The 27,903-nt window shown below is 49.0% G+C and overlaps 1 protein-coding gene across 1 annotated transcript; it reads right to left on the bottom strand.

The window, feature by feature from the left end:
- Positions 1 to 259: 259 nt before the first annotated feature.
- Positions 260 to 27,903, bottom strand: ACAN (aggrecan). Its single transcript, XM_071441311.1, has 16 exons — positions 27,831 to 27,903; positions 26,928 to 27,299; positions 25,455 to 25,629; positions 24,798 to 24,925; positions 23,552 to 23,845; positions 20,343 to 20,882; positions 19,660 to 19,834; positions 19,123 to 19,250; positions 18,709 to 19,002; positions 17,529 to 17,720; positions 14,287 to 17,412; positions 4,712 to 4,870; positions 4,301 to 4,383; positions 3,848 to 3,992; positions 2,654 to 2,836; positions 260 to 1,231 (listed from the first exon to the last, which is right to left on the bottom strand). The coding sequence occupies exons 1-16, from the start codon at positions 27,898 to 27,900 to the stop codon at positions 1,146 to 1,148; spliced, it is 6,150 nt and encodes a 2,049-aa protein (XP_071297412.1). The 5' UTR covers positions 27,901 to 27,903; the 3' UTR covers positions 260 to 1,145.

The following is a 27,903-nucleotide window of genomic DNA, read 5'->3' as shown; positions in this document are numbered from 1 at the left end:
TGGCTGTCTCATCCTTGGCTGAGCATTGTCTCATTAGTGCTGGCTCAGCTCAGCTCCTGCAAGGGCCTCGTGTTCCCTCATTAGTGAGTGTTAATTAACCCCCTGGGTGTCAGGACTGAAAGCTGCAAGGTGAAGCAGTTCCTACTGGTCATGGGTTTTAGATGGGTTTTAGGCATGTGAGTTAACCCCCTCCCACACTGAGAGCTGAGCAGGGAGGGCAGTATCCTACTCCAGGGTCCTTCTTCAGGGAGGGCTTGGGACACCTCTCCCACCTCCATGGTCCCTTAGGTGCTGCCTGGGGCTGAGCCATTCCTGTGTAGCTTGGAGCACCCTCTTTAGGTTCTCCTTCCTTCCTTTTTTGCCTTGCCATAGGAGACCCCTCTCTTCCCAGCCCACCAGACATCCCTCTTCCTTATAAAAAAAAACCAACACTGACCAAGTGCCCGTTCCGATTTCGCTTTCTTTATTATTTACCATTCTTTCAAAATAGGATATGTTCAAAAATATAAATAGGTGCAGGGAACGCTGGTGCCCCGCACGGTCCCCTGGAAAGAGCACGTTGTGCCAGGACGAGTGCTGTGCTGCAGAGGGGGCAGTGGGGAAGCAGAGAGGGGCCACAGCCCCCAGCACCTGGGTCTCAGCATCCCCCTGCCTCCCTCCTCCCACAGCTCCTTCCACCACAGCCCCCCGGCCCTCCCCACCCGTCCTGACGTGCTGCAGCAGTAAAAGGATTCTGGAAAAAAAAAATAAAATAAAACCCCAAAAGGTGCTGTTCACCCTGGAGATTAAATAACAGAAATAATTACATTGTTCGTGGATAAAATCAGGAAAAAATAATCATCTTTATTATTTAACTTAACCCCCTGCCCTTTGCAAACCCACCCCCCTCCCTGTCCCCAAAGGCACGAAGATAATTGGAACCGGACGGTTAGTAAAAATGCTGAGATCTAATTCGTTTTGCTTTGGTGCTTGGAAAAACAATTTTTTTTTATATGTATACACAAAGGTGGGTTTGTCTTTAATATAATTTTTTTTCCTTATATGACAAAAAAGCAACAAGAAGAAGAAGAAATCGACTCTGTTAATATAACTGTTCCGTTAAAAATCTCTCTTTCTCCCTTTCCCCCTCGGTCTCTCGCCCCGCTCTAATGGGTGCTGTGCACGGCGCTGCCGCTGGGTTTCGACCGGCTCCTGGGGCTCCTCTTGTATAGCCTGCGCTGGTAGCTGGAGGCTGTGGAGGAGAAGAAAAGGCACCTTGTTGGCAGGAGCCGGGACAGAGGAGCTGCTTGTCCCACGCTGGCCGCCCCGGCCCCTGGCTGCCTGGAAAAACACGGGCAGCCGCAGGCAGCGCTGCCCCGGGGCGCCAGCCCGCCCGCACACGCACAATCGGCCCTTCTGTCGCCCTGCCCCGGCTCTGCTTCACCCAGGGGACAGGGTGCCTGTGGCTCAGAGAGAGCCTGGGCAGGAGCATCATCTCCACGGCTGCTTGTCCCATCCCTTCCCTGTGCCCAGCCAGGAGGGCAGCTCGTCCCCATCTCACACACTGCCCTATCAATCCCAAAATCCCTAACCCCAATATTCATTATAGTGGGATGTGCTCAGGGCACAGGAGGGGAAACAGCCCAGCCTGGCTGGCAGGGACAAGGTTTCTGCCTGATCTTTGCTGCCAGTCTCCCTGGAAGCTGGCGTGCTCTGGTGTGATGATTGCAGGAGGGTTTTGGTGGAAGCAGCAAAAGCTGGTTGGGAGCAGACCAGGTCTCTTGATCTCTGGCAGTCCATGTTGGGAACAGCCTGCAGCTCTCCAGACCCACAGCAGAGCCAAAGGAATCAGCATCTTGGTCTGCACCAGGCAGCCGCCCTTGGACACCTCCTCCATCCCTCCTTTCATCTACTCCCTGGGTGGAGGTTTGTTTCTTAAGCTCATATCAGTTTTCCCTGGCTGTGGGACCATTGCTTAATCTGCCTTATCTGGAATTGCCCAGCAGGACCTGGCAAGGAGGCCACTGGACAGATGTGATTTGTCTGAAGCCAACAAAATTCTTGGGAAGCTGCAGGCAATCAGGGATGGGACAGGGGTGTAGGCAGGCCTGGGAGTGGGCTGGGACACCAGTGGAAGAAGGCTGACTGCCATCAGCTGGAGGCCTGACAGAAGGAGAGTCAGGAACCCAGCCCTGTGCCTTGGCTTGTATCAGCTGCAGGACTCCTGTCTGCTCCCAGGGCAGGGGGACACCAGGGAAGGGCTTGGGGGTCCCATAGCTCTCCATCCTCTTCTCTCTGTTGATGCAGGTTGTGCCAAAACCTTTCAGAAGGTTTTGGCACAACCTGCATCACCCTTTCAGAAGCCATTTCTTTTTCCTTCTCTGAGTAGCCTGGGCCATTGCTAAGCTCTTTGTTGCCCTTTCCTGACTCTGGAGCTGCCCCTACTCTGCCTTGGTGGGTCTCCAGGGCAGTCCTGCAAGCCAAGCTCCACGGTCCCCACCTACCCCAGAAGATGTCACCTCCCATGTCCCCATCCCAGGGGAAACTCCCAAGAAGTCAAGAGAACCGCAGTGTCCCCTTCTGCCTGGCTCAGAGCTATCCTGCCCTGCGATGACGCCCCGCATTCCCAGCTCCTTCCAGCTGCAGGGAGGCACCAGCCCCAGCCCAGACGTACGGTTTAGGCAGGATATCCGTGGCTGCTCCCAGTGCCCGTCGGGCTGGCAGCGGATGGTGGGCACGTGCCTCTGGATGAAGCCTGGCTCGCACTGGTACCGCACCATGGCGTTGATCTCGTAGCGCTCCTTCTTCCTGCCGAAGGTCCTGGCGTTCTCCACGGCAGGGGGGTCCCCGCAGGCCACTGTGGGAGGTGGGAGATGTTGCATTGCACTAAATAGTTTATTTTAGTTGTTGTTTTGCACTGGGTTATTAGAGATTTGCGCTGAGTAGTCTTTATATTGCACTGAATAGTTTATGTTATATCACATGGTTTGTTCTTCCATCTCTCCTATCACGTGGCTTCTCCCTCACCCACCCCTGTCCCCAATACTCCCTGGTGATCTATTCCCTGGTCACTCCCTGCCCTCACCCTTCCTTACTGCTATCCCATTAGCCCCCCATTCCCCTGGGATAAAAGTCTCCCGCCATGAGCCATGAGGTCTCTTCCCAGGTGGGTTTTTCCATCTCATAAATAAACAGAGGACATTCATCCCCACATGGAGAAAAGCGCTTCTGGTCTTTTGCTTTTGTCTGTGTAAGATCGTAGGGGCTGGAGTCCATAGCTAGCTGGAATGGACCCAAACAGCCTGTCCAGACATGGTTCTTACAGGCAGAGACTGGAGAGTGAGGGAGAGAGCACCAGCCTGGCTGAGCAGGGAGCTCACACCCAGGGCAGGCTGGGTGGGCAAAGCCTCATCGCTCTTCCACAAATAAAACCTTAACTCCCTTTGAGATTGCCTCTGTCCACAAGGCTTAGGGGCAGAGGGATATGGAAATTCTGTGATTTGAAAATAAGCAGGGGTCTGCCTCAGTGCTTCACTCCTGCCTCCTGGAGGGGCTGTGAGAGCTGAGCATCACAACAGCTGCCTGTGTCTGTGGGAGGGCACAGAGCTGGTATGTGGGAGTGATGCTGCAGCCAGGGTATGACTCTGCCTGGGGATGTTGAATCTTAATGGCTTGTCCTATTTAGCTTCAAGTCCTTGAGAAACTTTCTCCTGGACCCTTGGCCAACTCCTGTTTCTAATTCCTTCTATCTCTTTGCTCACCCTTTGCAGTAACAAAACCCACATTCCTGGGCACTGGGCACTCTGCTCCAGACCCACAGCCACCTACTGAGTCCCCCATCCTTGCCAGTATGGCACAGGGTGCTGACCTGTTCCTTTCTTGCAGGTGAAAGGGAGGTGATAGTTGCAGGGAACGTCGTTCCATTCGCCTTTCTCATGCCAGATCATCACAACGCAGTCCTCGCCCGCCGAAAAGAAGTTATCGGGTTGGTTGGGCCGCCAGTTCTCGTATTGCTGCCAAGAGAGGACAGTCCTTCAGCTAAGGTTGGGCCCTGGCCTCTCCTGCTCCTTCCCTCATGCTCACCCCACCTCTCCCACACCTCTCCAGCAGAGCCATGGGTTGCCAGCACTGCCCCTGCACCAGTTATTTCTGTTGTGGTGCTGCCCGGGATCCAACCAGCTTTTCTAGAGGCTTGGAAAAACCATGAGCCCTACAAAGTTTAGGGTTGCCTCCACTCAATGCCCAACCCATGTAAGCCATGGGGCCCTTCCCACCACCCCGAAAAGCTGGTGCCTGCTCGTGCTGTGGGCTCCAGGCTCACCAGGGAGTGCCCGTCAGACCAGCGGAAGTCGTTCTCCACAGCTCTGTCACTGAGCCCGATCCACTGGTAGTCCTGTGCATGACCTGGAAGAGCAGGAGGGGGAGAAAAGAGTCATGGTTGTCCTACACATTGCTGGAAGCATTTCTTTGTCATCTCAGCTGTCCCTGGCCCTGGAGCCTCTGGGTCATTCAGCTGCCTCCCAGTCAATATTCCCTGATCCCCTTTTTCCTCACATCATGTTTGTTCAGCTCCCTCCCCACTCAACTGCCATGAGCATGGGTGCACCCATACAGGGATGAGGCTTTGTCAGGACTCATGGTGATTTTTACACCACTTTGGACAAATCTGCATGTAGAGTCAGAGTCCAGTGGTTGGACCCATGCCCAGTCTTAGGCTGCCCTCAGCACTCACTGTTCACAAATTCTTGCTCCTCTGGGGTGATGATACTGCTCAGGTGGGCTTGATGTTGTCGGCATCTGGTCTCTGCATCCATCCAAGTCTCCCTCTCTTCAAAGTGCCTGTAGCAGTGGCCCTGGAACTTGGTCCAGCCTTCCTCACAGTTTTCCAAGTCTGGAACACACAGAGGAGGGATGAAAAGGAGTTGGTGCATGTGTCTGAAAGCTTTCAACTCACCTCTTAGCAGCTCATGCTCCCATGGCACGGGACAACACATGGTCACTTTCACTAAAAAGCACACCCTGACACCTTTGCCTGTAGGAATTCCCTGGGAAAGTTGTCAGAAGGCATCCAAGACACACAGAGAGGGCAGCCTGTGTGGAAGGCCCTGTGTCTGCAGTGACACAACCAGTGCTACTGGAAAGCTTGAATGATACAGACTTATTCCTGAGAAATTCAATCCCTGTGTAATGTTCCTGAAGTCTGCTTTTGAGGAACTGACCAAGCAAGAACACTTCTCTTCCCACTTGTGCTGGCCTGCAGAGTTTTCTTGCTTTGGGAAAACAGCCTCCAAACCCCATATCCAGATGTTCAGAATCAATGCATATGTCATGAAAATGAAAGAGGGGACCACCAGAGGTGGTTCCATCACTTGGTGTGATTCTGGAGCTCTGGAGGAGAAACAAACTGACCAAGATGGGTGAAAAGAAATGGGGACAGAAATTTACCACAGTGGAGATTATCATTACTCATGGCAAGGTGAAGAAGATACTGCAACCTTATTTCTCTTTTGTTTGAGCAAGGCAGGAGAGCTTCCCCTCAGCTAAGCTGGTAAAAGTTTGGGCTTTCATCAGCTTTAAGGAAAAAACTCTTTTTCTTTCCTTGTAGAAACAAAAAGAAGTATTAGTGCACTAATTTTGATGGAAATATAGGTTGCTTCCCGTTTTCTCAAAGATACATTCCCTGCTGATTTTGCCACAGGAAGCCACGTTGTGGAGATGACAAAAATGTCATGCTCTGTCAAATCAGTGGAGATTCCTGGAGTGAATGATGCTTCTCTCAGCTGCATCTTCCCTGAGAGAAACACAATCATTTTTCATGGCTCAGTTGAAGCATCCTTCCACGAAGTTCCAGTCTAGCAGAGAAAGTTTGCCTGGGGTGAAGATGTATTCAGAAAGTTCCCCACTGTTACAGAAGAACAGAATCACCCTTGACCCAAAGAGACAGCAACTTCCATGATCAACATTGTTATGATCTGTGTGGAGCTTCACCAGAGACACTTGAAAAAGAGAAAGCTGAAGAAGATACCCAAAGCTCCTGCTTATGAATCTTAGAGAACATGGTGCTGTGAGGAACAAACTTACCAAATTAGATTCTCAAAAGCCTCAAAGCTTTTCCCTGGTGTGTTTAAAGCTGCTGTTAGAGGTTAGCTCACTGAGATGAGGGCAGCGCTGACGGGAGCACTGGGGATCAGCTGTTTTTGGGGGGGCAGAGTGGGAACAAGGAGGTGCAGCAGTTAGTGGGATTAGCTGAAGCCAGGGAGGCCGTACCGATCTCACACAGGTCCCCTCCGTAGCTGGGAAGGCAAAAGCATTTGAAAGAGTTGATGGCATCGACGCAGGTGGCTCCATTCACACAGGGGCTTGGGTGGCACACATCAGTGTCTGCAAGAAATCAAGGGCTTCCATTAGGGCTCTGGGAGGCAACTCCACCAACAGGAGAACTTGTTTCCTTGCTTGTGTAAGAGGGAATATCTGTTGTTTTGGGGGGATTTGGGAGGGTTGTGTTTCATAACATAACTGCTGCTGCTGCTGCTGGAAGAACGAAGGCAAGAGACCCAACCCACCCTGCAAGGAGGACATTGGCTTTCTGATGGTTGGACACCACTGAGAAGATATCAGAACAAAGCTCAGCAGAATGCTTCCAACACACAGCACTGGCTGTGGCAATTCTTCCTTGTCTGCTGCCTCTGTCTGATGCATCAAACATGTAAACTTGTGTCTGTGTCTCCACCAGCTAAGGGTCTATGAGGAGGGATGTGGAATTCTTCCATAAGTCAGAAACATCCTCAAATAGGTCTCTATGTCCTAGGCAGTGTTCCTGGGTCCGTCCTCACTAATAGTTTCTTCCTAACCATAATTTAGATGAAGTTCTGCATCAAGAAATCTCTTCTCAGTGAAGATGAAGAAAGTGCAGAGAAGGAAAAAAGTGGGTTCAAAGGTCGTTCAGAGCCCCTCAGCTTTTTCTCTTTGAGGATCTCAGACCTGGCTATGGGCACTTATTCCTTAGTGAGGGATACTGGAGTGGAGTGACATTTTCTCCAGACCTGTCCTCACTATGTGCTCTTCTGGTTGTAATGAAGATGGAAGAAGCTGGTACATCTTTTCCAGCTGTGGACTCCATCTTGGTGGAGAGAGCTTTGGAATCAGAAGAAGGGTCATTCAGAATGGAAAGATTTCAGATACATTCAACTGAGAAACAAGGAGGAAGACTGAGGAAGGAAATGGGAACACATCCACGCAGGCTGGATTAAATGATGGCTGGTCAGATCCTCATGTGAGACAGCATTTCTTTCACACTCAGGAGAAATGTAAGGTTTAAAAGTAATGACTCCATGCTCTTCTTGTGGATTACAGGGTTAGCCAGGAAAGATTCAAAGATGATAAACATGCTGGCTGTGGAAACAGCAGAGCAGAGACTCCCCAAGATCTGTGTTCATCTTCTGACTGGGGTGCATTTGGTTGGGTATTGTTTTCTTGGAGCTGAGGCCCAGCTGCTCAGTGTCCCCAGGCACAGGAGAACAGATGGGCGTTATACTCCCTGTGGCTGTCTAGTGACTCAGTGGCCAAGGTCTCGTACGTCATCTAAAAGCTGACATGTTCTGTAATGTGCCTAAGTGATGGGAAAAATCCTTTCTGACCTTGGATGGTAAATCTGTGTGTGCTTTGGAGCAAGGAGATTGTCATCTTTACTCTAGGCTGTATCACTGTGAGCAGGGAAATCATTCCTCAGATGGCTGATGAGCCTCTTACTCCAGTTTTGCTGTTCTTCTTTGAGAGAACAAATTTTTCACTCTGGATTGCCCTTCTAAATCTCACGGATGCTTTTTGGATTTCTTTGTTCACTGCAAAATGAAAATAATGCCTTTTTCCATGATTCTAGCAAAAACTTTGAGACTTTCCAGAACAAAATGGGAGTCACAAGCCTAGAGGAAGAATAGAGGAGCTGAACTTGGCAGAGTATTGCTTATTAGTCACACTTGGAGTTCCTAGAAGAAAGAGAGCATGGAGAAAAACGAGGTATCCTGAGTGATTGCAACTCAAGAGGCCCTTTGGGCTGCTTCAACAGCAGTGGCAGCAGAAGTTCACGTTGATTCCAGTGGGCTCCAGCTGAACACGTAAGGAAAGGCTTTTCCTTCATTCGTCAGGCTCCATGAAGTGGAAAGAACACTGCAGAGGAGGGGGGGAAGCACTCACAAGAGCTAAAGCTGAATGTTTAGCAGTGGATAATGAGCCTTCAGCTGTCTTCAGCCATGTGGAATAAAACTTGGCGTGTCCAAGATCTCTCCCGAGATGCAGGAGACCTGCTGTGTGCTGCCTTCCCTGGTCTTGGAGGAGGGGGGAGCAGGCACACATGTGCAAAGTCATTGCCACAGATTTCCAGGTGGGAAATAAGTCTGGAACAGAGTTTCCTTTTACAGATATTGCATATAATATGGTTGCACATATTATATATGCGGTAAAAACAAATCTCTGATTATAATATATATGTTACATATCTCTCCATACATATACATATATATTTTTGTATGTAACACATAGAGAAAGGGTGTGTACTTGTAGGTAATGTTGGAGAAAAAAACATCAAATACAAGTGAGACATAGACAGGTTTTTTCCCCCCAAAATTGTGCTTCAAATGGCTGGAGAGAAGATGTTTTAAACATCTCGTGATGATCATAAACACCAAACTCCCCTTCAACCTGTTGGGCTGCTGAGGCAGTGACCCTCTCTCCATCTAGATGTAGAATCCCCTCACCAAGCTGATATTGAAAAACTCAAATACATCTGTCAGGTTAGAGAAAGTGTTGCTGATTCTGATCCTCCCAGAAAATCTGGATCTCAGAGGTACTCAAGAAAGGTCTAAATGGTAAATTTGGCAGTGACATTGCCTCTGGAAATACTGGCAAATTGGTTTGTGGGTGTTTCTAAGATAAGGCACGTAAGCCACAAACACGGTTTACAGGAGGTGAGAACTCCATTTAAAAAAAAAATCCTTCTATCACAACAACACTTAGTGTTTGGTTTTTTTTTTTTTTTTTTTTTTTCCCTATAGCTTTTTATATGCTATAAGTGTGCCTAATTCCACATCGTTCGGAGCTCGATGAGGTTAGCAAATCAGTGCACAGCTCTTCAGGCAGCTGCAGAGCCTGCAGCACGCTCGGACAGCACGGAGCCCGCACCTCCGCAGCGCCGGCTGCCAGGTACCCTGACACTCACGGGCTTAGACAACACCAGCTATTTATTATTTGCTTGGCTGAGCAGTCATCCAAAAAGTCAGCTCTGCTTTGCGATGCAGCCCAAGTGCTTATCAGCTGACACGGAGACGAGACCACTGCTATTATTACCCGAGCTAACAAAGGACAGCGATAGTCGATAGTCGAGGAATGCAGAGGGGAGGCAGCCCTCGCTTTCAAGAGCTGCAGCTGTAAAACAAAGGCGGGGAGAAAATGCCTCGCGGTGCCAAGAATAGGAAACCCGGTTAGAACGTGTTATTAACTCACTTCTTGAGGATAATGCAGAATTAGCAATTCTTCTAAAGAGGATTCATACTGCACTTAATATTGCTGCAAAAATTCCCCAACTTTACTGTAACAACAGTTTCTATTTTTTGCTACTAACAGGACCCAAGGTCTAACTTTTAGATGGCTTTTCTTTTGTAATAAACCAATTACAACAAAATGGACAATGTAAACCAGGTCTTGCATCTGGAAGATGTAAACTGTTGGCTGGAGAAAGCAAGAGGAGTCACACAGCTGCAACACAAAGTTCGAGTTTGTTCCACCATTTTCTCCCCAAGACTTCTTCTCCATTGGCAGATATACACTATATTTAGTCAGAATAATTTTCTTTGTGTGCAAATAAAAGCAAGAGAAGTATTCTTGTTATTGCTGCCCATGATAGGGGGAGGTTTGAGCTAGATCATCTTTAAGGTCCTTTCTTACCCTGACCATTTTATGATTCTCCTAATGCCTTTGAAAATTTTTTTTTGTACTAGATCATGGAAATTGGAAAGAGAGACCTGGAAGAAATGAAAGAAAAATAGTTTGGCCCTGGTTTTGCTCAGAAGGCAATGTAAAAGTGAACATGCAGTGTCAGTGGTGAGAAGGAAATGCTTTTGAAATTCTTCATCTCAAGCTGAGACAACAACACCAGAAACAATGCTACCATTTCCTAAACCAGTGCAGTCTGTGCATTTCTCTCCATGGCTGCCTATATGGAAGATGAGCAAGAATATGTACTAAACAAGGTCATCTTTGTGCTTAAAACATCCACCAAGGAGAAGCAGCTGGTGAACAGAGAGGATGCTGCCACCCAAACCCTGAACAAACTGTAGTTTCCCTGAAGCTGTGAGTAACAGGTTTAGTAATATATTCTATGATGTTTCTACATCCTCCTGTTTTTGTTCTACAAAGCAGAAAAGGTCAGAGAGAAGGGCAAGGCATTTTCAGGATGCCAAACAGTGCCTGTTGTGCCCCTCACCCTTTCTTTATAGGCCTCCTTGTAAGTGCAATTATCCAAAGAGGGAATCAGAGACCAACTAGATAATTATCTCCTAGAGATTGGTTGAAAAAAAATTCAGGTACAAATTAAATTTGCTTTTCAGAGTCTGCTGGGAAGTTTGAACTACTGATCTGATAGCTCAAACATCAAAGAAAAACATTGGAGCAATTGTAGGGTGAGTCCTAGAAGAAAAGAATAGGATGAGTTGGGGAAACCAGTTCTCTCACATTTTCAGTTAAATGCTAGTATTGAACATCACATAGCCAGTCACTGACTTACAATGAGCAATTAAGTAATTAAAGTAATTAACTACAATAATTGAATGAAAGCCTCCCTGCAGCAGAAGGGCCAGGCATTGCTGTAGCCTTAAAAAAAATATTTTACTAGAGACCAGGAGTTTCCAGGAGGACTTGTTGATCTGGAACCTTCAATTTGTCCAACACTCTCATGGAAGAAGAGCTCAGGAAATTTGGATATCTCTGTCTCCAAAATATTAGGTATAAAAGTAAATGGACGTGGAAATAACACTAGTCCAAGACTGTAGGCTAGGTTTTGTTTAAGCAAATTAACTTCTGATGCAAAGCAGACAGTGTGTCCAGGAGACATCAAATCACCTGCTCAGCCACAAAGGGTCTGTGCCTCTCAGCCAGGACTGGCACCTCCATCTCCTTCTTGAGAGCACCATTTGCACTCCACATTGGGTGGAACATTCTGAATCAGGGGAATATTTTCTTGATTCTTTTTCTGGATTATTTTCTCTGGACCAACAAGACTCAATCCCTTGGACTTCCAGGTTGTGAAGAATGAGGAAAGCCCGTTAAGACCCTTCCTCATTTGTATTCTAACCTTCTGCTGTCTGGGGCCATAGGCAACAGACTTCATGGACTTGTTTCACCAGAGACAAGCAAAACTTCACATAAAAAGATGCCATTTCAGCACATTTCTCTTTCCCCCCACAATTGGAGTGAAGTTTTTAAGTCACTGACTGGTCTGAGAGCTCCAAACCGCAGCCTTTCACTGAAGTGCCAGCATGTTTTTCAGCTAATAATTATTTATCTTCAAATGCTACCAGAAGCAAAAAGACCCGCTGAGTTGGCAAAACCTTGGGTGAGGAAGCCAAGCCTATGGACAATTCTTTCAGCTTGTGGGGTTCCTGTCCTCATGGAGGAATCAAATGCTGACTAAAGATATCTACATGCACAGCCTTCAATTTGGTTAAACACTAAAACATACTGGTGCTCCAAGTGTTAATCTTTGGTCTTCTGGCTCTGGCTTTTAGGGATACTTTTAGGCTCCAGCAGAGCAGAATAATACCATTCTTCTTAAATCATCCCACTAAACAGACTGCTGGATCTAACTGGAACCCTCCAACAACAGGGCCAGAGGGCAAAATCCACATTTCTTCCTGTTCCTCAGCTCCTGGAAAGCTGAACCAACTTCACCTGTGCTTTAATGTCAGTGAAAATCCCTGCTCTGCATGGGCACCCATTGCACCCTACAAACCCTGAGCACAGCACAAAGCACACACGTGGCAGCTGATAGTTTTTGCAAGAGCTAAATTTCAAAACTGGGAAGTTTCAAGTGAAAAGGCAGCCACAACAAGGGAAACAGCATTTTAGGATCCAGCCTATGGTTCTTCCATGTAGACTTCCCATGTTCACAATCCCCAGAGCTCTGTGAAAAGTAACAACCCAAAAAAGGAAACCCAGGAATCCTTTTCTTTCTTTTTTTTGGTACTTTTTTTTTCTTTTGCTGTAATTCTCTAGAACAGGTTTGCCTTGTTTTAGGGGAGTTCTGAGTTCATGGTCAACAAACTTTTTTTGCCACCTGGATGAGTTTCCTTCATACCCTGACCAGGACTGCATTTAACTGTAGGGACATTGTAGTAAAGTTTACCAATAAAAAGAGAAGTTTTACCCTAGAATATCTTCCCTGGTGGGAGTACCAGCCATACACATGTGTTCAAGCCCATTTCTAATTTATAAAGTGTACAATTAAACTTCATGCAGTGGTTGCTTACCTCTTGCTGTCTCCTGCTAAGAAACCCCAGCTGCTACATTGTCCTCTCTGTGACTTGCAAATACACATATTCCTATTTCAGAACATTTTTCAAGATTCTTCACACATGAGCTGCTGAACACATGGTTTTCTTTCAAAATACTTCACAAAAATGTTGGCTAACAAATGATCTGAGGAATCTGGCAATCGCCTTGTGGTTAATTTTTAAAAAGAAAAAGCGGTGGAATAAAATACGTATTTTGGGGCCAATAATATTTTTTTTAATTTTTTTTTTATTTTTACTAAGCCTCACTGTCTTCCTTCCTTCCCCTCAACACTGCCTTTTCTGGCTTATTTTTGTCTCTGGGTTTGGACGTGGCAGTGGGCATGGCCCAAAAGCAGAGGCTGCTTTTGCAAGAAGGGTTTTTGGGGGTCCATAACTCCTGTACCACCCTGTGCTGTGCCTGGCTGGTGCAGTGCTGTGGGAATGACCCTGTTGTTATTCTGCCCTTGCCCACTCCTGCAGCATGGCCAGGGCAGCTGCTCAGCACAGGCAGAGGGCACTGCAGGCGTGCTGTGAGCAGGGCTGAACAAAGGTTTGTGATTACCTGTGCTCACAGAGGGAAATGCAATGACTCATTGGGAGCACTTAGGGGATGGAAATGACGTTAGAAACCAGGCTGAGCTTCACAAAGCCCTGCACTTACAGACCCTTTCTGAGTCCAGAGCTAGCTCCACTGAACGCTGTAAACTGACCCAAAAGAAGCAGTTTAGGAGGTAAAATGGGAAGGGGTAGAATTGATGACACTTTTGCCAGAAGGAAGTGAAGAAATCTTTTTGCACATCCACTTTGTACCATACTTGAGCAATGTGTGGCCCTACAAGAACGTGTCCCTTTGAGAACTGAGGACACGCAGGACATTCATACAGCAGCACAAGCACTGATGGCTTTTCAATGAAGCTTGTCCCCAGGTGCCAGCTCCTGATGGCAGCAAGGGAAACCAAGCTGAGTCCAGGGGTGCTGCAGGACATCCTGTGTTACCAGGACTGAGCATCTCCTTTGGCCAAGAGGCACAATGTTTTGCATTTTGGTTTTTTTTTTCCCTCTGCAGTTCACTGATGCTTTCACAGCATGCAAACTCTTCTCAGGAAATGCTCGTCAGAATGCCAAGAGAGTGTTGTCACCACAAATGGTTAATCAGGCCTAAATATTCTGTCTGTTTGTACTTGGCAACAAGGGGGCCCAACCAAAGACAGAGCACTAAAACACTAAAAAGACAGGGTGGAGAGAAGGGCATTTATCACCAAAGCTGACAAAATCTAGTGGTGCTTTGAGCATTATCTCACACCTTTATCCTGTTGTAGCTGCAGAGAGCAGCATAAGACACAGACCAGAGGGAGGCCACATGCTGAGCAGTACCTGGGGCTAGGCAGCAAGTCAGCCCACCATGGAAAGAGAAACAGAACAGGACTGAGACTAGCAGCCCATCTTCTCCAACTTCTCAGCTGCATGCAGCCCAGAAAACTCTGGACATGTAGAGGTGGCACTGAGGGACATGGGTTAGTGGTGCAGTGCTGGGTTAATGGCTGGATTCTATGATCATAAATATATTTTTCAACTTAAAAAATTCTATATTCTGTGATCATGACCTGTGGAAACCCCCATGTTTATGGCTTTCCATCAGAACAATGTTCTGCTCAAGTCTACTTCCGTGTTAATGTTCTCTGCTGTATAAAAACAAAAAAAAAGTGACAGCTGTGCCCCCTCCTTCCCATCCACAAAGCTTTCCCTTCCATATGAGACACATTACCTTCTGTAGTGGGTCCTAATGCGTCAATTGCTTCTTGTGAGACTTGGGGCAGGGCAGCAGTGGTGGTGGCCAGCAGATGGGGATTGTCTGGAGCAACAGCTGTCTCTGTCTCTTGTTCTGACACCACAGGAGGGGAAGGCTCCATTTCAAGCTGAGCCTCTTCAGGGTTCCTGAGTCCCTGTGTTGGTTCAACATCTGGAGTCCTGGTACTAATTACAGTGTCTGGGACAGAGGTTTCCCCCAAAATGCCTGCGATAGAGTGTGTCACAGCTCCAGATGTTGTGTCAGGAATCTCCTTCTCCTCAGGAGTACCAAAGGGCTCCCCGCTGGCCAAAGATGTGGCAGCTGTCTTGATGTTAGCAGCAGGCAATGCAGATGCTTCCCCACTGGTTTCATGGGCTGTGGATGTTTCTATGCTGATCTCAGGGAATGTCTCTCCACGGGCTTCTTGACTTGTGGGTGTTCCTATTCTAATTTCAGGAAATGCAGAAGTTTCCCCACTGACTTCTTGAACTGTGGATGTTTCTATGAAAATTTCAGGATGGGCAGATGTTTCACTCCTGGCTTCTTGACTTGTTGGTGTTTCTATGCTGAACTCAGGGAATGCAGATGTCTCCCCACTGATATCATGGACTGTAGAGGTTTCTATGCTAATCTCAGGAAATGTAGATGTTTCACCTCGGGCTTCTTCACCTGTGGATGTTTCTATTCTAATCTCAGGAAATGCAGGTATTTCACCACTGGTTTCATGGATTGTTGAAGTTTCTATGCTAATTTCAGGAAAGGAGGACATATCCCCACTGGTTTCATGGACGGTTGAAGTTTCTATGCTAATTTCTGGGTAGGCAGATGTTTCACCCCTGGCTTCTTGATTTGTGTATGTTTCTATTCTAATTTCAGGAAATGCAGAACTTTCTCCACTTATTTCATGCACTGTTGAAGTTTCTATGCTGATTTCAGGAAAGGCAGATGTTTCTCCACTGGTTTCGTGGACCGTCGAAGTTTCTATGCTGATTTCAGGATAGCCAGATATTTCACCCCTGGCCTCTTGGCTTGTGAATGTTTCTATTCTAATTTCAGGAAACGCAGATGTTTCCCCACTGATGTCTTGACTGGTGGATGTTTCTATTCTAATTTCAGGAAATGCAGATGTTTCCCCACTGATTTCTGGTATTGTGGACGTTTCTGTGCCACTTCCAGGAAACGCAGAGGTTTCCCCACTTGCTTCTTGACCAGTGGATGCTTCTATGATAATTTCAGGATACCCAGATGTTTCACCCCTGGCTTCCTGACTTGTGGATGTTTCTGTGAAAATTTCAGGAAATGCAGAGGTTTCCCCACTGATTTCTTGAATTGTTGATGTTTCTGTGTTAAATTCGGGAAATGCAGATGCCTCCCCACTGATTTCATGAATCGTGGATGTTTCTGTACCAGTTTCAGGAAATGCAGATGTTTCACCACTGCTTTCATAAGCTGTTGATGTTTCTAGAGCACTTTCTGGCAGTGCAGATGTTTCCCCACTTAGTTCACCAGATCCAGAGCCCTCACCACTTGTCCCCAAACTGTACGGAAATGTGGCAGTTTCCCCACCCAGTTCCTGGGATATCGTTGGTCTTGTCACCACTTCTACCAAATCAGAAGTGACTAAAGTGATTCCTGGAAGCCCTGAGGCCTCCCCACTGATATCAGCCACTGTTGAAGACTGTCCACTTAGATCTGTGGCTCCAGAAAAGTCTCCGCTGATGTATGGGATTCCGGATGGCTCTCCACTCAAGTCACCTGAGGGAAAACCACTGGTCTCCACGGCTCCAGAGCCTTCTCCAGATAGTCCTCTGTCTCCAGAAGTAAATCCACTGATTTCTATCATCCCAGATGGTCCTTCTCCCACTTCTTGTGCCACTGATGTCTGTGTTACAACTTCCACCAAAGGGGTATCCACAAGAGACACTGTGGGAAAGCCAGAGGTGAGTCCACTTTCCTCTCCAGACAGCAGACCACTGATGACATCAGCTCCAGAGATGTCTCCGCTGCTGTCCGTCACTCCACTCGGGTATCCACTCATCTCCAGCCCTCCAAAAACACTCCCACCAAAGTCTACATGCCCAGATGGCTCACCACTGATGTCTAAACTCCCAGACACCATGCCTGATCCATCTTCATCACCTGAAGGCAATCCACTGGTTTCCCAAATCTCTTTTGCTTCTGCTCCTGTAACTGGTGAGGTTGTTGTCACTTCCTCCAAAGTGGCATCTACGAAGGTAACGCCAGAGGCCTCGCTGCTTCCCTCACTACCAGAGGCAAGGCCACTTAGGTCCACCAGGCCACTGGTCTCATGTGTTCCAGATGTTTCTCCACTGCCATCCAGTCCTGAGGGAAAGCCACTAAGCTCAGACCCTCCCGAGGACAGCCCGCTGAGCTCGGGTACCCCAGAGGGCACCCCGCTGGGCTCAGCTCCTGAGGGCAAGCAGTGGATTCCACCACTGCTGTCCCACTCAGAGGACGGGAACCCTGACAGATCTCCTTCACCGCTGACTCCAATGGAGCCTTTTCCCTCCTCTTGCCGTTCTGTCGCTGCTGTTACAACTTCCACTAATGTGGTATCCACGAGAGACACTGTGGGAAAACCAGAGGCGACTCCAGTTTCCTCTCCGGATGACACGCCGCTGACGAGCTCAGTGCCAGAGATTTCTCCACTCACTCCAAAGGGCAGCCCACTGCTTTCCCCTTCAGGTGGCATCCCACTGATTTCTGGTATCCTTGAAACAGACACCGATGTCTCCCCCTCTGCAGAAGGCAGGCCACTGATACCAACAACGCCAGAGGACACACCACTCAGGTCTCCTGAGGGCAGCCCACTTTCTCCAGGTGGGAAGCCACTGGCATGCAGGTCTACTGATGGTAATCCGCTCTCTCCAATGCCCGAGTGGTCTCCACTAAGTCCAAAACCTCCAGAAGTTGGTTCTCCGCTTGTATCTGGAACTCCAGGAACCCACCCAGATGCTGAAGATTCTCCACTGACTTGGTGCTCTCCAGATTCAGTCACCTCCCCTGACACTTCGCTGAGGGAAGCGTTGGTACTGGTTTCCTCTGGTACTATGGTAGCTGGAGGAAAAGCAGATGGACTCACTGGAAAAAAAGGAACAAAGAGAAGGAGTTGGGAAAATTATTCATACTTTGTGAGGGTCCCAACCCTCCACCACCAGCCCAGCACGACACAGGCTACAAGGAAGCTCTGAACGCACCTGAGAGCAGTGACACATCTGTTGGAAAGACCTCTGTGCCCCAGGCTGTCTGATTCTCAGGCTGAGTGGCAGACTCTGTCTCCATGGTCACCTCCTCCCCTGAGGGCACCCCCTCCACTCCAGGGATCACTTGTGTTGCCAGCACATCTTCAAAGAACGGGGTGACCCCCTCCTCCTCCACAGGAGGCAGAGCTGGAACAAAAAGACATTGAAAGGAGTTTCCAAAAATTCACAATCCAAGATGCTGGTGATGTGCCTCGCTCAAACCGGCACTCCAACATTCCCAGCCTCCCTTTTGAAATCCCTTTCCCCGAGGAGAGAGGTTTCTGTGCCCTGCAGGGGCGGGAGGGTGTTGGAATTATTACCAATATAAGCGGATGGGACGTGCCTGGGCTTGTCTGGCCCTTAATGCTCGACCAAGGGCAGCAACTGTGGTTTCACCTCAGAGACACCTTTGGCTAGCTGCATGTTGCAGCTGGGCACTTGGGACAAGTCCAGACATGCAGGAGCTCAGGTTTACCTCTGGTGGAGAAACTTTAAGGTGAGGTGAATGAAAAGGAGTCGGGTTCTGCTGGAGGGTTTAGATCCATAGCTTTATTCCTGGCCCACAGGCCTCTGAATGCCATAACAGCCCTAACAGAACTCTCCGAACCACATACTTGTTGTTCCTTTTAGCCCCAGCGAGAGGGAGAGGGAAGGGGCAGGGATCCCACCAACCAGGTAAGAGGGGGGAAGTCTCAGGGGACACTGAAGATGTCAAAATGGCTGCCACACACACCCAAGGACAAAAGACAGTCCTAACCTTACTGTTAGTTTTTGCTGGGTATATACATGCAAGTATCCGTGCTCCAGTGTAGATGCCCTGGACACCCTAATTAGGTAGATAGGAGTGGGTATCAGGCTCACCATGACTGTAGCCCAAAACACCTTGCAATTGCCACACCCCTACGGGTGCTCAGCAGTAGTTAATATTAAGCAATGAGACTTAAATTTGACACCTGGATGGCCCAATGTCCCCCAGGGCTGAAAGGCATCTTCTGAACTCTGCCAATCACTGACAGACAGCACTCATCAGGGGCAAGGGAGGGAGAGGGAGAGGTGGCTGGCAGACCTGGGGAAAGACTGGGATAAACTGAGGCAAGCAAGCTCTGGCATCACACGGCAGCAGGAGGGTGGGTACCTCTGAAGCAGAAGGCGTGGTGCCGGGACAGCGGGTCGGGGAAGCCTGTCTGGTTGTGGTGCTGGTACACGGTCCTGACGCCCGGGGCGTCGCCGCCGCAGGCGGGCCGGGGGCTCACGATGGGGTAGCGCAGGCTGCCGTCGGCCAGCCAGCCCGCGTAGCACCGGTCCAGGCCCTGCTTCCAGGCGGCGTGCAGCTGGCCAACAGAGGCCAGAGTGGCGTTCTGGCTCTCGCAGAACCGCTGGGCTTCGGGGAAGGTGAACTGCTCGGGCTGGGTTGCGAAGAACACATCGCCTGAGGGGTGGGAGGGAAAACACGGGTGAGTCCCTGCATCCCGGCAATCTACAGACAGAGGTGGAGGTGTGGGGCAGAGTTTTGCTCCACAGCAGTGCCCAGGGGCAGGGGAGGATGTACCCTTGAGCCTGTCGATGTAGCAGTACACATCATAGGTCTCCGAGGCTGGGCGCATGCCGTATGACCGCACGCCTGGAGTGTCCTCTTTGTCTCCTATGCAGTTATTTCGGGGATTCACAATGGGATACCTACCAAAAAAAGGAAGAGAAGAGGTAATCCAAGGTCAACCTTATGTGGCCAGGACTGAAGAACTTCAGTGTGCATGGGAGTGGGACATGAACTCTTCACTGTTTGAGGTGCTCAGAGCCCACAGTGTGACTTGGAGGCCACTTACAGCTGGAGGCAATAAATACAAATTTCCTGCTACTCTTCCTCCACACCAGGAGGGCTTACTGGTGCAAGATGTATACACAGGTTAGGAAATGAGGAAAAGAAGTGCTCAAAAACACGTCTATTGGCCACTGAATGTCACAGCCTGGAGAAAATTTTGGGTCAGCAAAGCTTTTGATGTTGATGAGGAGTAAATGTTGATGAGGACAAGCCAGAGTAAAGCCTCAGTGGCTGACTGGCCATTTTGAAGGGTCAGTGTAACTTTACCTGACTGTCTGGTCCCGCAGCCAGCCAGCATCACACTGGTCGAAGCCAGCCTCGTAGGCAGCCTGGAGCTGCTGGGGGGTGGCAATCACAGCGCTGTTCTCCAGACAGGCCTTCTGGGCTTGCACAAAGGAGAAGGCGTATCTGCTGGTGGCTGCACGGTAGTGAAACACCACGCCTGCAGGAAGAGAAGCTGTGGTGAGACAGCGAGTACAGGACTCCTCTGCGCTGAGATGCGTGACCAGAAATGGTCTTCCAAAAACCAGTGCAAGGACCAGGTCCTCTCAAACCCCTTTTGATGGAAATGCCTCAGTCATGGAGCCCTGTTGCCACTGAGGATGATGTTCTGGGGATCTCTTTAGTTCTCCTCTAAGGTTTTCAGGTCTTCTTGCCTTGACTTTCCCCTTCCCAGGAGTCAGGGGGATATGGGAGAGCAGAGTATGACCACTGCAGCCCAAGCATCACCCAGCTGAGCCCTGGTCAGCACAGGTAGGGTGGCCCACAGCCTTCTCCTCTCCCCTCCTGCCCCACTGTGATGGAGGCTCTCAGCCTGACCCCTAACAGGCCTGTGCACCTCCAGGGACCTGGATGCCCTCTGAGATGGCAGAAACTCAGGCTTTTTTCAGCTGAATGGTTGCCTCTAGAATGAACTGGCCTTCAGGCTTCTCTCAGTCCTGGTGCCTTACCTGTGGGGGAGATGGGCTGCTCGGGAAGGTGGCCGGCACCGGGGGCAGCTGTCACTCGCACAAGCTGATCCTCCTCCGTGAACGCTGAGGCAGACTCCAGTCCTGGGGTGGCAGTCACCCCCACGACCTCTTCCACCGAGCTCACCTCTGCTGTTTCGGTGGTGCTAGCAGTGCCAAAGGCTAAGGTGGTGACGGCAGTGCCTAAATCTGTGGTGGTGGCCTCTTCAGGTACAGTCCACACTGCTGTCACATCCTCCCTGGTCACGTTTTCCTCCTCTGTGGCAGCTGTCTCTGCTGTGAGAGCAGTGGTGAAGAGATCAGGCAGGGCAGTGAAGCTCTCATCCAGCCTGGTGGCCGTGGGGGTGATCTCAATGGGCTCCAGGGTGGCGATGCTGCCTCGGGCCTCCTCCTCCGTGGCATTGCGTGACAGGGGCAGCTCCACCTCGGTCTGGGTGACAGTCTGCACAGTGAAGGCGCTGCCCAGCTCGCTCCCGAGCTCGTCGATGAACTGCCCCGGGACCAGGCTCTCAATGTCGTCCCCTGCATCAGGACACAAAGCAGCAATCAGAGGGAATAATGTCTGTGACAGTGTTCACAGGGGGCCGAGGATGAGGGAAGAGACAAGGATCTGACTCTGTGTTTCAGAAGGTTTGATTTATTGTTTTATTATATATATTATATTAAAACTATACTAAAAGAATAAAAGAAAGGATTTCATCAGAAGGCTAGCTAAGAATAGAAAAAGAAAGAATGATGTCAAAGGCTTGTGTCTCAGACAGAGTCTGAGCCGGCTGACTGTGATTGGCCATTAATTAGAAACAACCACATGAGCCCAATCACAGATCCACCTGTTGCATTCCACAGCAGCAGATAACCATTGTTTACATTTTGTTCCTGAAGCGTCTCAGCTTCTCAGGAGGAAAGATCCTAAGGAAAGGATTTTTCATAAAAGATGTCTGTGACAAATGTCAGCCTGATGAGGTGAGCTGCACTGGTGCTGCCTCCAAGCAGCAGCTGGGTATCTCTGGTATGGGAGGATTAGGGAAATAGTGACAGTTTGATAAAATAAATGGTTTTCCTTCCTCCACTGTGGCTCTGTGCAACGCCTCAGCACGGAGGGCATGTGAGGAGGCACTGAGCCACCTCATGCTCCAAATCTGGTCAATCAGCGGGGACATTGCCCGCGCTCCTGCCAGGTCCCCTTCCCGGGAACACCTTGCCCATATCCAAGTCTGCACTGACCCCTAGTGCCTGCCGCAAGGAAATTAAGGTGGGCGGAGGGAAGTCGGGGAGCTTGGATAACCTCCACGGCAGATCTGTCTGAGCCGCAGGAGAAAGACAACTGAGTCCTCACACTTGGAGCATGAAACCTCAGCAGGATCACGATCTCCTTCTGCTCTGCCCAGGCGGTGACTTGAGAGCTCATCCCGTATGAGCATCCTAACCCACTGCCAGGACAGCCAAGGCCACTTGCTGTACCAAACACGCTGAAACAGCTCCCACTTTTCACCTTCCAAATCCATTTCCTGCTCAAGTCACATCCCTTGGGTCTAGGACAACGTGCTTAACATGGCACTGAGCAGCTCAGCTGACAAGGACACTGCTTGGTAGAGCAGCATGAAACAGAGCTGTGAGGGCACCTAAGGGAGGGGTGGATCACATCTTGGATGTGCAGCAAGGCAGGGGAGGGAAAAAGGATGAGACAACGCCTGGGTTTTTCTCTAATAATGCTTTCCCTGCTCTATTTCCCAATCCATTCTACTGTTGGTTCATTTTAGGCAGTACCTTTCAGATCTCAAGGGATTCAGAGGTTTCTATAAAGATGCTCAGAAAAGGACTGATCATATGCAGCAGTTTCACAGGCAAACCCTGAGATAACCAGAAGGCTGTGGCTTGGTGGACCAGTCTTTAGCTCGTCCACATAACTGGTTACCTCCACGGGTCTGGGAGATGTATCTGGGCACAACAGATCTGATCATAAGGGTTTCAACAAATATTTTAAACTATTGTTATTTTTTTAACTGTGGCAATCCTACTTGAATGTTAGCCTCTGGTTGCCCTGAATAGACAAAATATCACTGTTTCCCCCTCTTCTTGCTGCAGGGAGAAGTGTGAAGTTAGGAGAAAGGGGGAGCAGCTGGGATGCAATTTTAATCCACAGTTCCCAGAGACTGCATCAGTCTCAGATTTATCCCAGCATGGAAACTCAGTCATGCATCTGTTCCACACCACATCTCATCACTACACACATCTCCAGGGTCAGACCTGTTCTATTTCTCCTTCACTTCCTTCTCCAGCATTCAAAGTCTTCTATGTGAAGCACCTGAGCTCTGCTTCACGTCTCCAGGAGAGCTTTAAAAGCAGGAGGATGTGGGAGGACTGGAGAGACGTGAACTGTGCTCCCCCACCTCCACAGAGCCCCCCATGTGCAGGTCAAGCAGCCTTTCTAGATCTGCTTTCTACCTCAACATGAGCAGAGGACTTAGTCCTTTGCCAAACCTGCTTTCTCCCCTCTCTTTTTTTAAAAAAAACCTCAACATCAAAGAAGCAAGAGGTTGTCTCTGGCCAGGGAGCTCCTCTGTATTGTAAAAGCAGGGTGCCCCTGACAAAGTGGGGAGAATGACTGCATCTGACTCCATTGATATCAGAAGGCTAATTAATTACTTTATTATACTATATTATTCTATACTATATTACACTATATTACATTACATCTAAACTGAATCTTCACAAGCACCCAACTCAACTCAACTGCCCAGAATCTGGTGGCTGTCGGCTGTCTCCTGACCCACAGGAGACAAGTAGAAAAAAGGTCTCAGAATTTTCCACTGCAAGAAAACTGAATAGCAACTTCTAGCTTAAACTCTAATGCAATAACTTTTAGTGATTGGAGAATAGTAACATGAATATGGTAATTATAGTAGTTATGATAGGCTATAGATAATAGTTAAGGTATAGATTGGTTCTATTGTATTAGGATGCTCAGCAAAGAAAAGTCTATAATGCATTGTAACCAAAACCAAAGGGTGTCCAGGCCTGCCTGCAGCTGGAGCTGACAGCTGTGGGCACAGCTCTGTCACCCATGACCCTGGACTGCTGTAACCTCTTGGATGGAATAAACTGCATTTTGGAGAGCCCCTGGAGTCCCACATCCCTCATTTCAGCCCTTACGCAGGGTCACTGTGAGCAGCAGGGATTCTGAGACTCACCGCTGTAGCAGATGGCGTCGTAGCGCGAGTCGGGGTGCGGGTAGCCGGTCTGGTTGGCGTGCAGGTACACGGTCCTCACGCCCACCAGGTTGCCCCCGCAGTTGGGGCGTGCCCGGGAGATGGGGTAGCGCACGCTGCGGTCGGCCAGCCAGCCCGCGCTGCACACGTCCATGCCGTCCTTCCAGGCCAGGTACAGCTCCCCCGTGGTGGCCAGCCGCGCTCCCAGACCCCGGCATTTCTCAAAAGCTTCTTGGAAGGTGAACTTCTCCGGGGTGGTGGCGTAGAAGACTTTGCCTGTAATCACATCATCCGTTAGCACAGGAATTACTGTAAATCAAAGGCGACTCAGACGAAGGGGAGAGGGAATGATGCATCTGACTCCATCACCAGAAGGCTAAAGAATTACTTTATTATACTATACTATGTACATTGCATCTAAACTGAATCTGCCATGCACTCACTCTTGCTCGCAACTGCTCACACTGCACTCATCTCTGATTCTCTTGTGACTGCCACACACACACTTCTTGGCCCTGATGGGCCAAGGGAACAAAACATCCTCACTTTGGGTAAACAATCTCCATATTCCATTCTACTTTAGCACAATACAGGCACAGCAACCAAGATAAGAATTGTGTTTTCCTTCTCTGCTTGTCTCACAGCTTCTCTCTGTTCAGAGGGCATGTGAATACCACAAGGAATTACCTGTTAGATTCTAATCACAATTCCCTTTCTGTCTCCCTCCCACTCATAAGAGTTTGGATAAGATGAGGAGTCCTGTGTATTAGAGCTGAAATGCAAGCCCATGTGGGTGACTTTGTTAAGACCGGAAGAAAGTGAGTCTTGCAGACCAAATGCAGAACTGAGCAAAGCACACCACGCCAGCTGGAGCCACAGGGCAAGGGGGAGATAAAGGACAATTGCAGTTCTGTTGTGCTGAATATTTCAATGTCATAAGAAAGAATGATTGGTGCATCTGAATGTCACACACTCAAATGGCTGACCAGGCAGAATGGCGTGGACTCTGGTGGAGGTTAGATGGACTCCACCCTCTGCAGTGCATTAGTCATTTGACATTAAAATTGTCCAAGGTCTAATAAAAAGACTGTAGAGAACATCTGGGCTGGCCAGGGAATATGCTTTTCCAGCTTTAACCTGTCTTTTCTCTATTTACTGTTGTCCGGTCTAGGCATGAGCAGGGCTTTGGCTGCTTCTGCATCTAGTAACAATAAAAGCTGCAAATCACCTTGCATTTGCTCTGCATAGCAGTAAACATCGTAAGTTTCATCTGGCTCACGGACACCGTAGGTCCTCACTCCTGGAAATTCATCCTTGTCGCCATAGCAGCGCTCCCGGGGCCAGTGGATGGGGTACCTGAGGGAGAGATTGTGGATAAGGAGGGGAGGCAGGACCCTGGCAGCCACTGAAGGCTGGGAGGGAGCTGCAGAGCACTGCCCAGTGTGGTGGTTTATGGCTTTTCCCAGGTTGTAGGAAAGGGAAAGGATGATCTGCTGTCCTGCCCTCACTCTGATGGTCCTTGGAACCCTGACCAAAGACATCAGGACAAGGTGCCTCCCCAGTGAGGGATGCACAGCTCAGTCTGGTTGAGCCAAATTTGTACATCTTGGCACAGCACTGGTTTTGTTCAGGGAAGATGGAGGATCAGGATGAAGCCATTGTCCACTCAGTTGTCACCACCAGCCCAGGAGGACAGTGGTCACTCTGCTTTCCTACCAGAGATTCACCTCTAGCAGAGAATGACTTGCAAACCACCACCCCCCTCTGCACACCAGCAGTTACAACAGCTGAGATTTAGCAACCATTTTCAGTTGGTGGCTTCATTACAGGAGTCCTTCCCTAACAATGCTGCTGTGGCTCTCCCTTCCCCTGCGTGGCTTCTCACCTGACAGTCTGATCAGCCAGCCAGCCAGCATCACACTGCTCGTACCCATCCTCATAGGCAGCCTGCAGCTGCTCGGGGGTAGCAATGACAGCACTGTTCTGGATACAGGCCTGCTTTGCCTTCTCAAAGTTCAGGGTGTACCTTGTGGAGATCGCTCTGTAGTGGAATACGATGCCTGGAAAAGACAATGGACATCACTCACAATCAACAGCCCCTTGCCTTCCAGGGAAGGAACAAGAAAAAGGCAAAATTAAACGTCATCCTGTAGCGTCCTGAAGTGGAAGCTGTCTCTCTGTCTTATACAGAAAGCAAAAACCACAAAAAAGAGAAGGATTGTACAAAACTTTCATTATTTTATCCACCTATAACTAGGACAGGCTTTACAGTATGGCAATGGAAGTTTTTCCAGAACAGCCCAATTCTCCAGATGAGGGCATCCCATCTCCTAAAATGTTTGGAAAAAATTAAAGGTCTGATAAGTGCCCTGTTCCAGCTTTACCCACTTGAGTAATAGCCCAGTGTATCCAGTACCACCTCCTGCCAAGGATGTCGTCTTGCTGCCTCTGTAATTCACCTTCTGCCAAAAGAGACATTTTCTTGCCATATTCTGCCATGAGTCATTTTACTGGTTTGTTTAGTCTGGTTCTAGCCTGCTAAAATAAATGCTTGGCCTGTGGCTCCTCTACTTATCACCTTATCTGTGATCTGAGAGAAATGGCTTATTCCTACAAGGAAAACACTTCATTCTCTGCCTGTGTGCCTGTCCTGGGTTGACTATATGATGCTTTTATCCCCAGTCATCTTGTTCTGTTTATGCTGAATAACAAGTTTTGCACCTTTAAGAGTTGTTCCAGAGAGTGAAGGGGGGAGAGAAGAAGCGTGCAGTTTGTTCTCAGACAATGCACTCACTCCTCCACATTCCTGCTCCTGGACTGTGCTGTCTGTGGATGGACAGACAGTAGGACAGAGCTCTCCTTTGCTTTTAGTTAGTTTAGCTAGCTGAGGCAAAAAAGTTCCCTGGACTATGGTTTTTTTTCCTTTTCTTTGGCCCTGTTTAAACCTGCTCTGGATGAACACCAGAAGAGCACCCACAGCTCCCACCTGTGGCCCACCAGGCCAAGCCTGGGCTGTGGCATTTCCAGCACTGGAGGGATGGATAAGAGACTGAGTGAGCTGAGCTACAGCCCACCAAGGGGACTTTCTGAGTTTGTCATCTCTTTTGGAGTAGCAAGGGGTTTTATTGTTTAATATTGTTTCGGTTTTATTGTTTAATAAACAGCTTTTTTCCCCTTTTCTCCAAGGAGGTATTTTCTCCCAGACCGGTGGGGAAGAGGAGCCAATTGAATCTGCTTTCCTATAAATGCCCCTTTGGGCGTTCTCTCCCAAATTTGCCCTGAACCAGGAGAGTGCCTCTTCCTCCCTTCAGGCCAAGCAGCAAGACACAGAGAGAAAAGAGCAAGGTCAGCATCCCACCTTTCACCAGGACCTCTATTGTGTCTTGTCTGTCCTCAATGCCGTACATCACTTCGCAGCGGTAGATCCCGGTGTGGTTCGACCTCAGCGCCTTGATCTCCAGCGTGGCGTCCGTGGGGATGGCGGGGTAGTTGGGCAAGGAGATCACCTCCCTGTACTCGCTGTTCAGCCGGATCTTGCCACCCGTGGCCACCAGCAAGACCACCTCAGTGCCGTTGGACAGCTTGCTCCACTTGATGCGTGGGGTCAGCATGACACTGGTGTCCTGCTCCTCCGGGATGTTGAAGTAACAGGGGATGTTCAGGGAGCTTCCCAGGATAACACGCAGGGGAGACTGCTCAGGTATCTTGACTTCCAGGCCATCACTACTGTCTGCCAGTTCCCAAACAGAGCAATGGTTACATCAATGACACATGTAATACAAAATGTCCCATGTTTCCATATGATCCGGTGCCTGTATCTGCTGTGCAAACCTTTACCCACATATTCAGACATGATCTTTTTGTCTAGTCTAGAAAGGGAAGTTGTGGCAATGACCACTGCACTATGGCTGCTTCTGAGATTTGGACCAGTGCTGGATTTGGGAATGAAGGGAACAAAGGGCTCTGCTGCAGCCTAGCTGCTGCCCACACTATGAGTTCACATCTGGTAATATTTTAAAAGGGAAATGCTGAAATTCTCTTCATTTCCCCACAAATCTTCAGCTATCTCCCTGGCTTCCCAAGCACCAGAGCAGTGAGAGGCTGTGGCACAGCAGCCATCTGAACAGAGGAGCCTTGTGTGTGCACAGCACAGATCTTGGGCACATTTATTCATTTATTTCTGGGGGCTGCCAGTCCTTGGGGATGGGACCAGAATGCAACACATGGCTCAGTCCTGCTTTGCCATGCTCTGGACACGTACCTGAGAGCTCCACGGAGTTGGCTGCGGTGATGACTTGCAAACACACAAACACTAATAGCAAAGTGGTCATAAT

The sequence above is a fragment of the Agelaius tricolor genome, unplaced genomic scaffold (genome assembly GCF_023055355.1).
Source record: "Agelaius tricolor isolate 1412-34295 unplaced genomic scaffold, bAgeTri1.0.p SCAF_16, whole genome shotgun sequence".
NCBI classification, from domain to species: Eukaryota; Metazoa; Chordata; class Aves; order Passeriformes; family Icteridae; genus Agelaius; species Agelaius tricolor.
The sequence above is the reverse complement of the archived record's forward strand: the minus strand, read 5'-3'. Positions and strand labels throughout refer to the sequence as shown.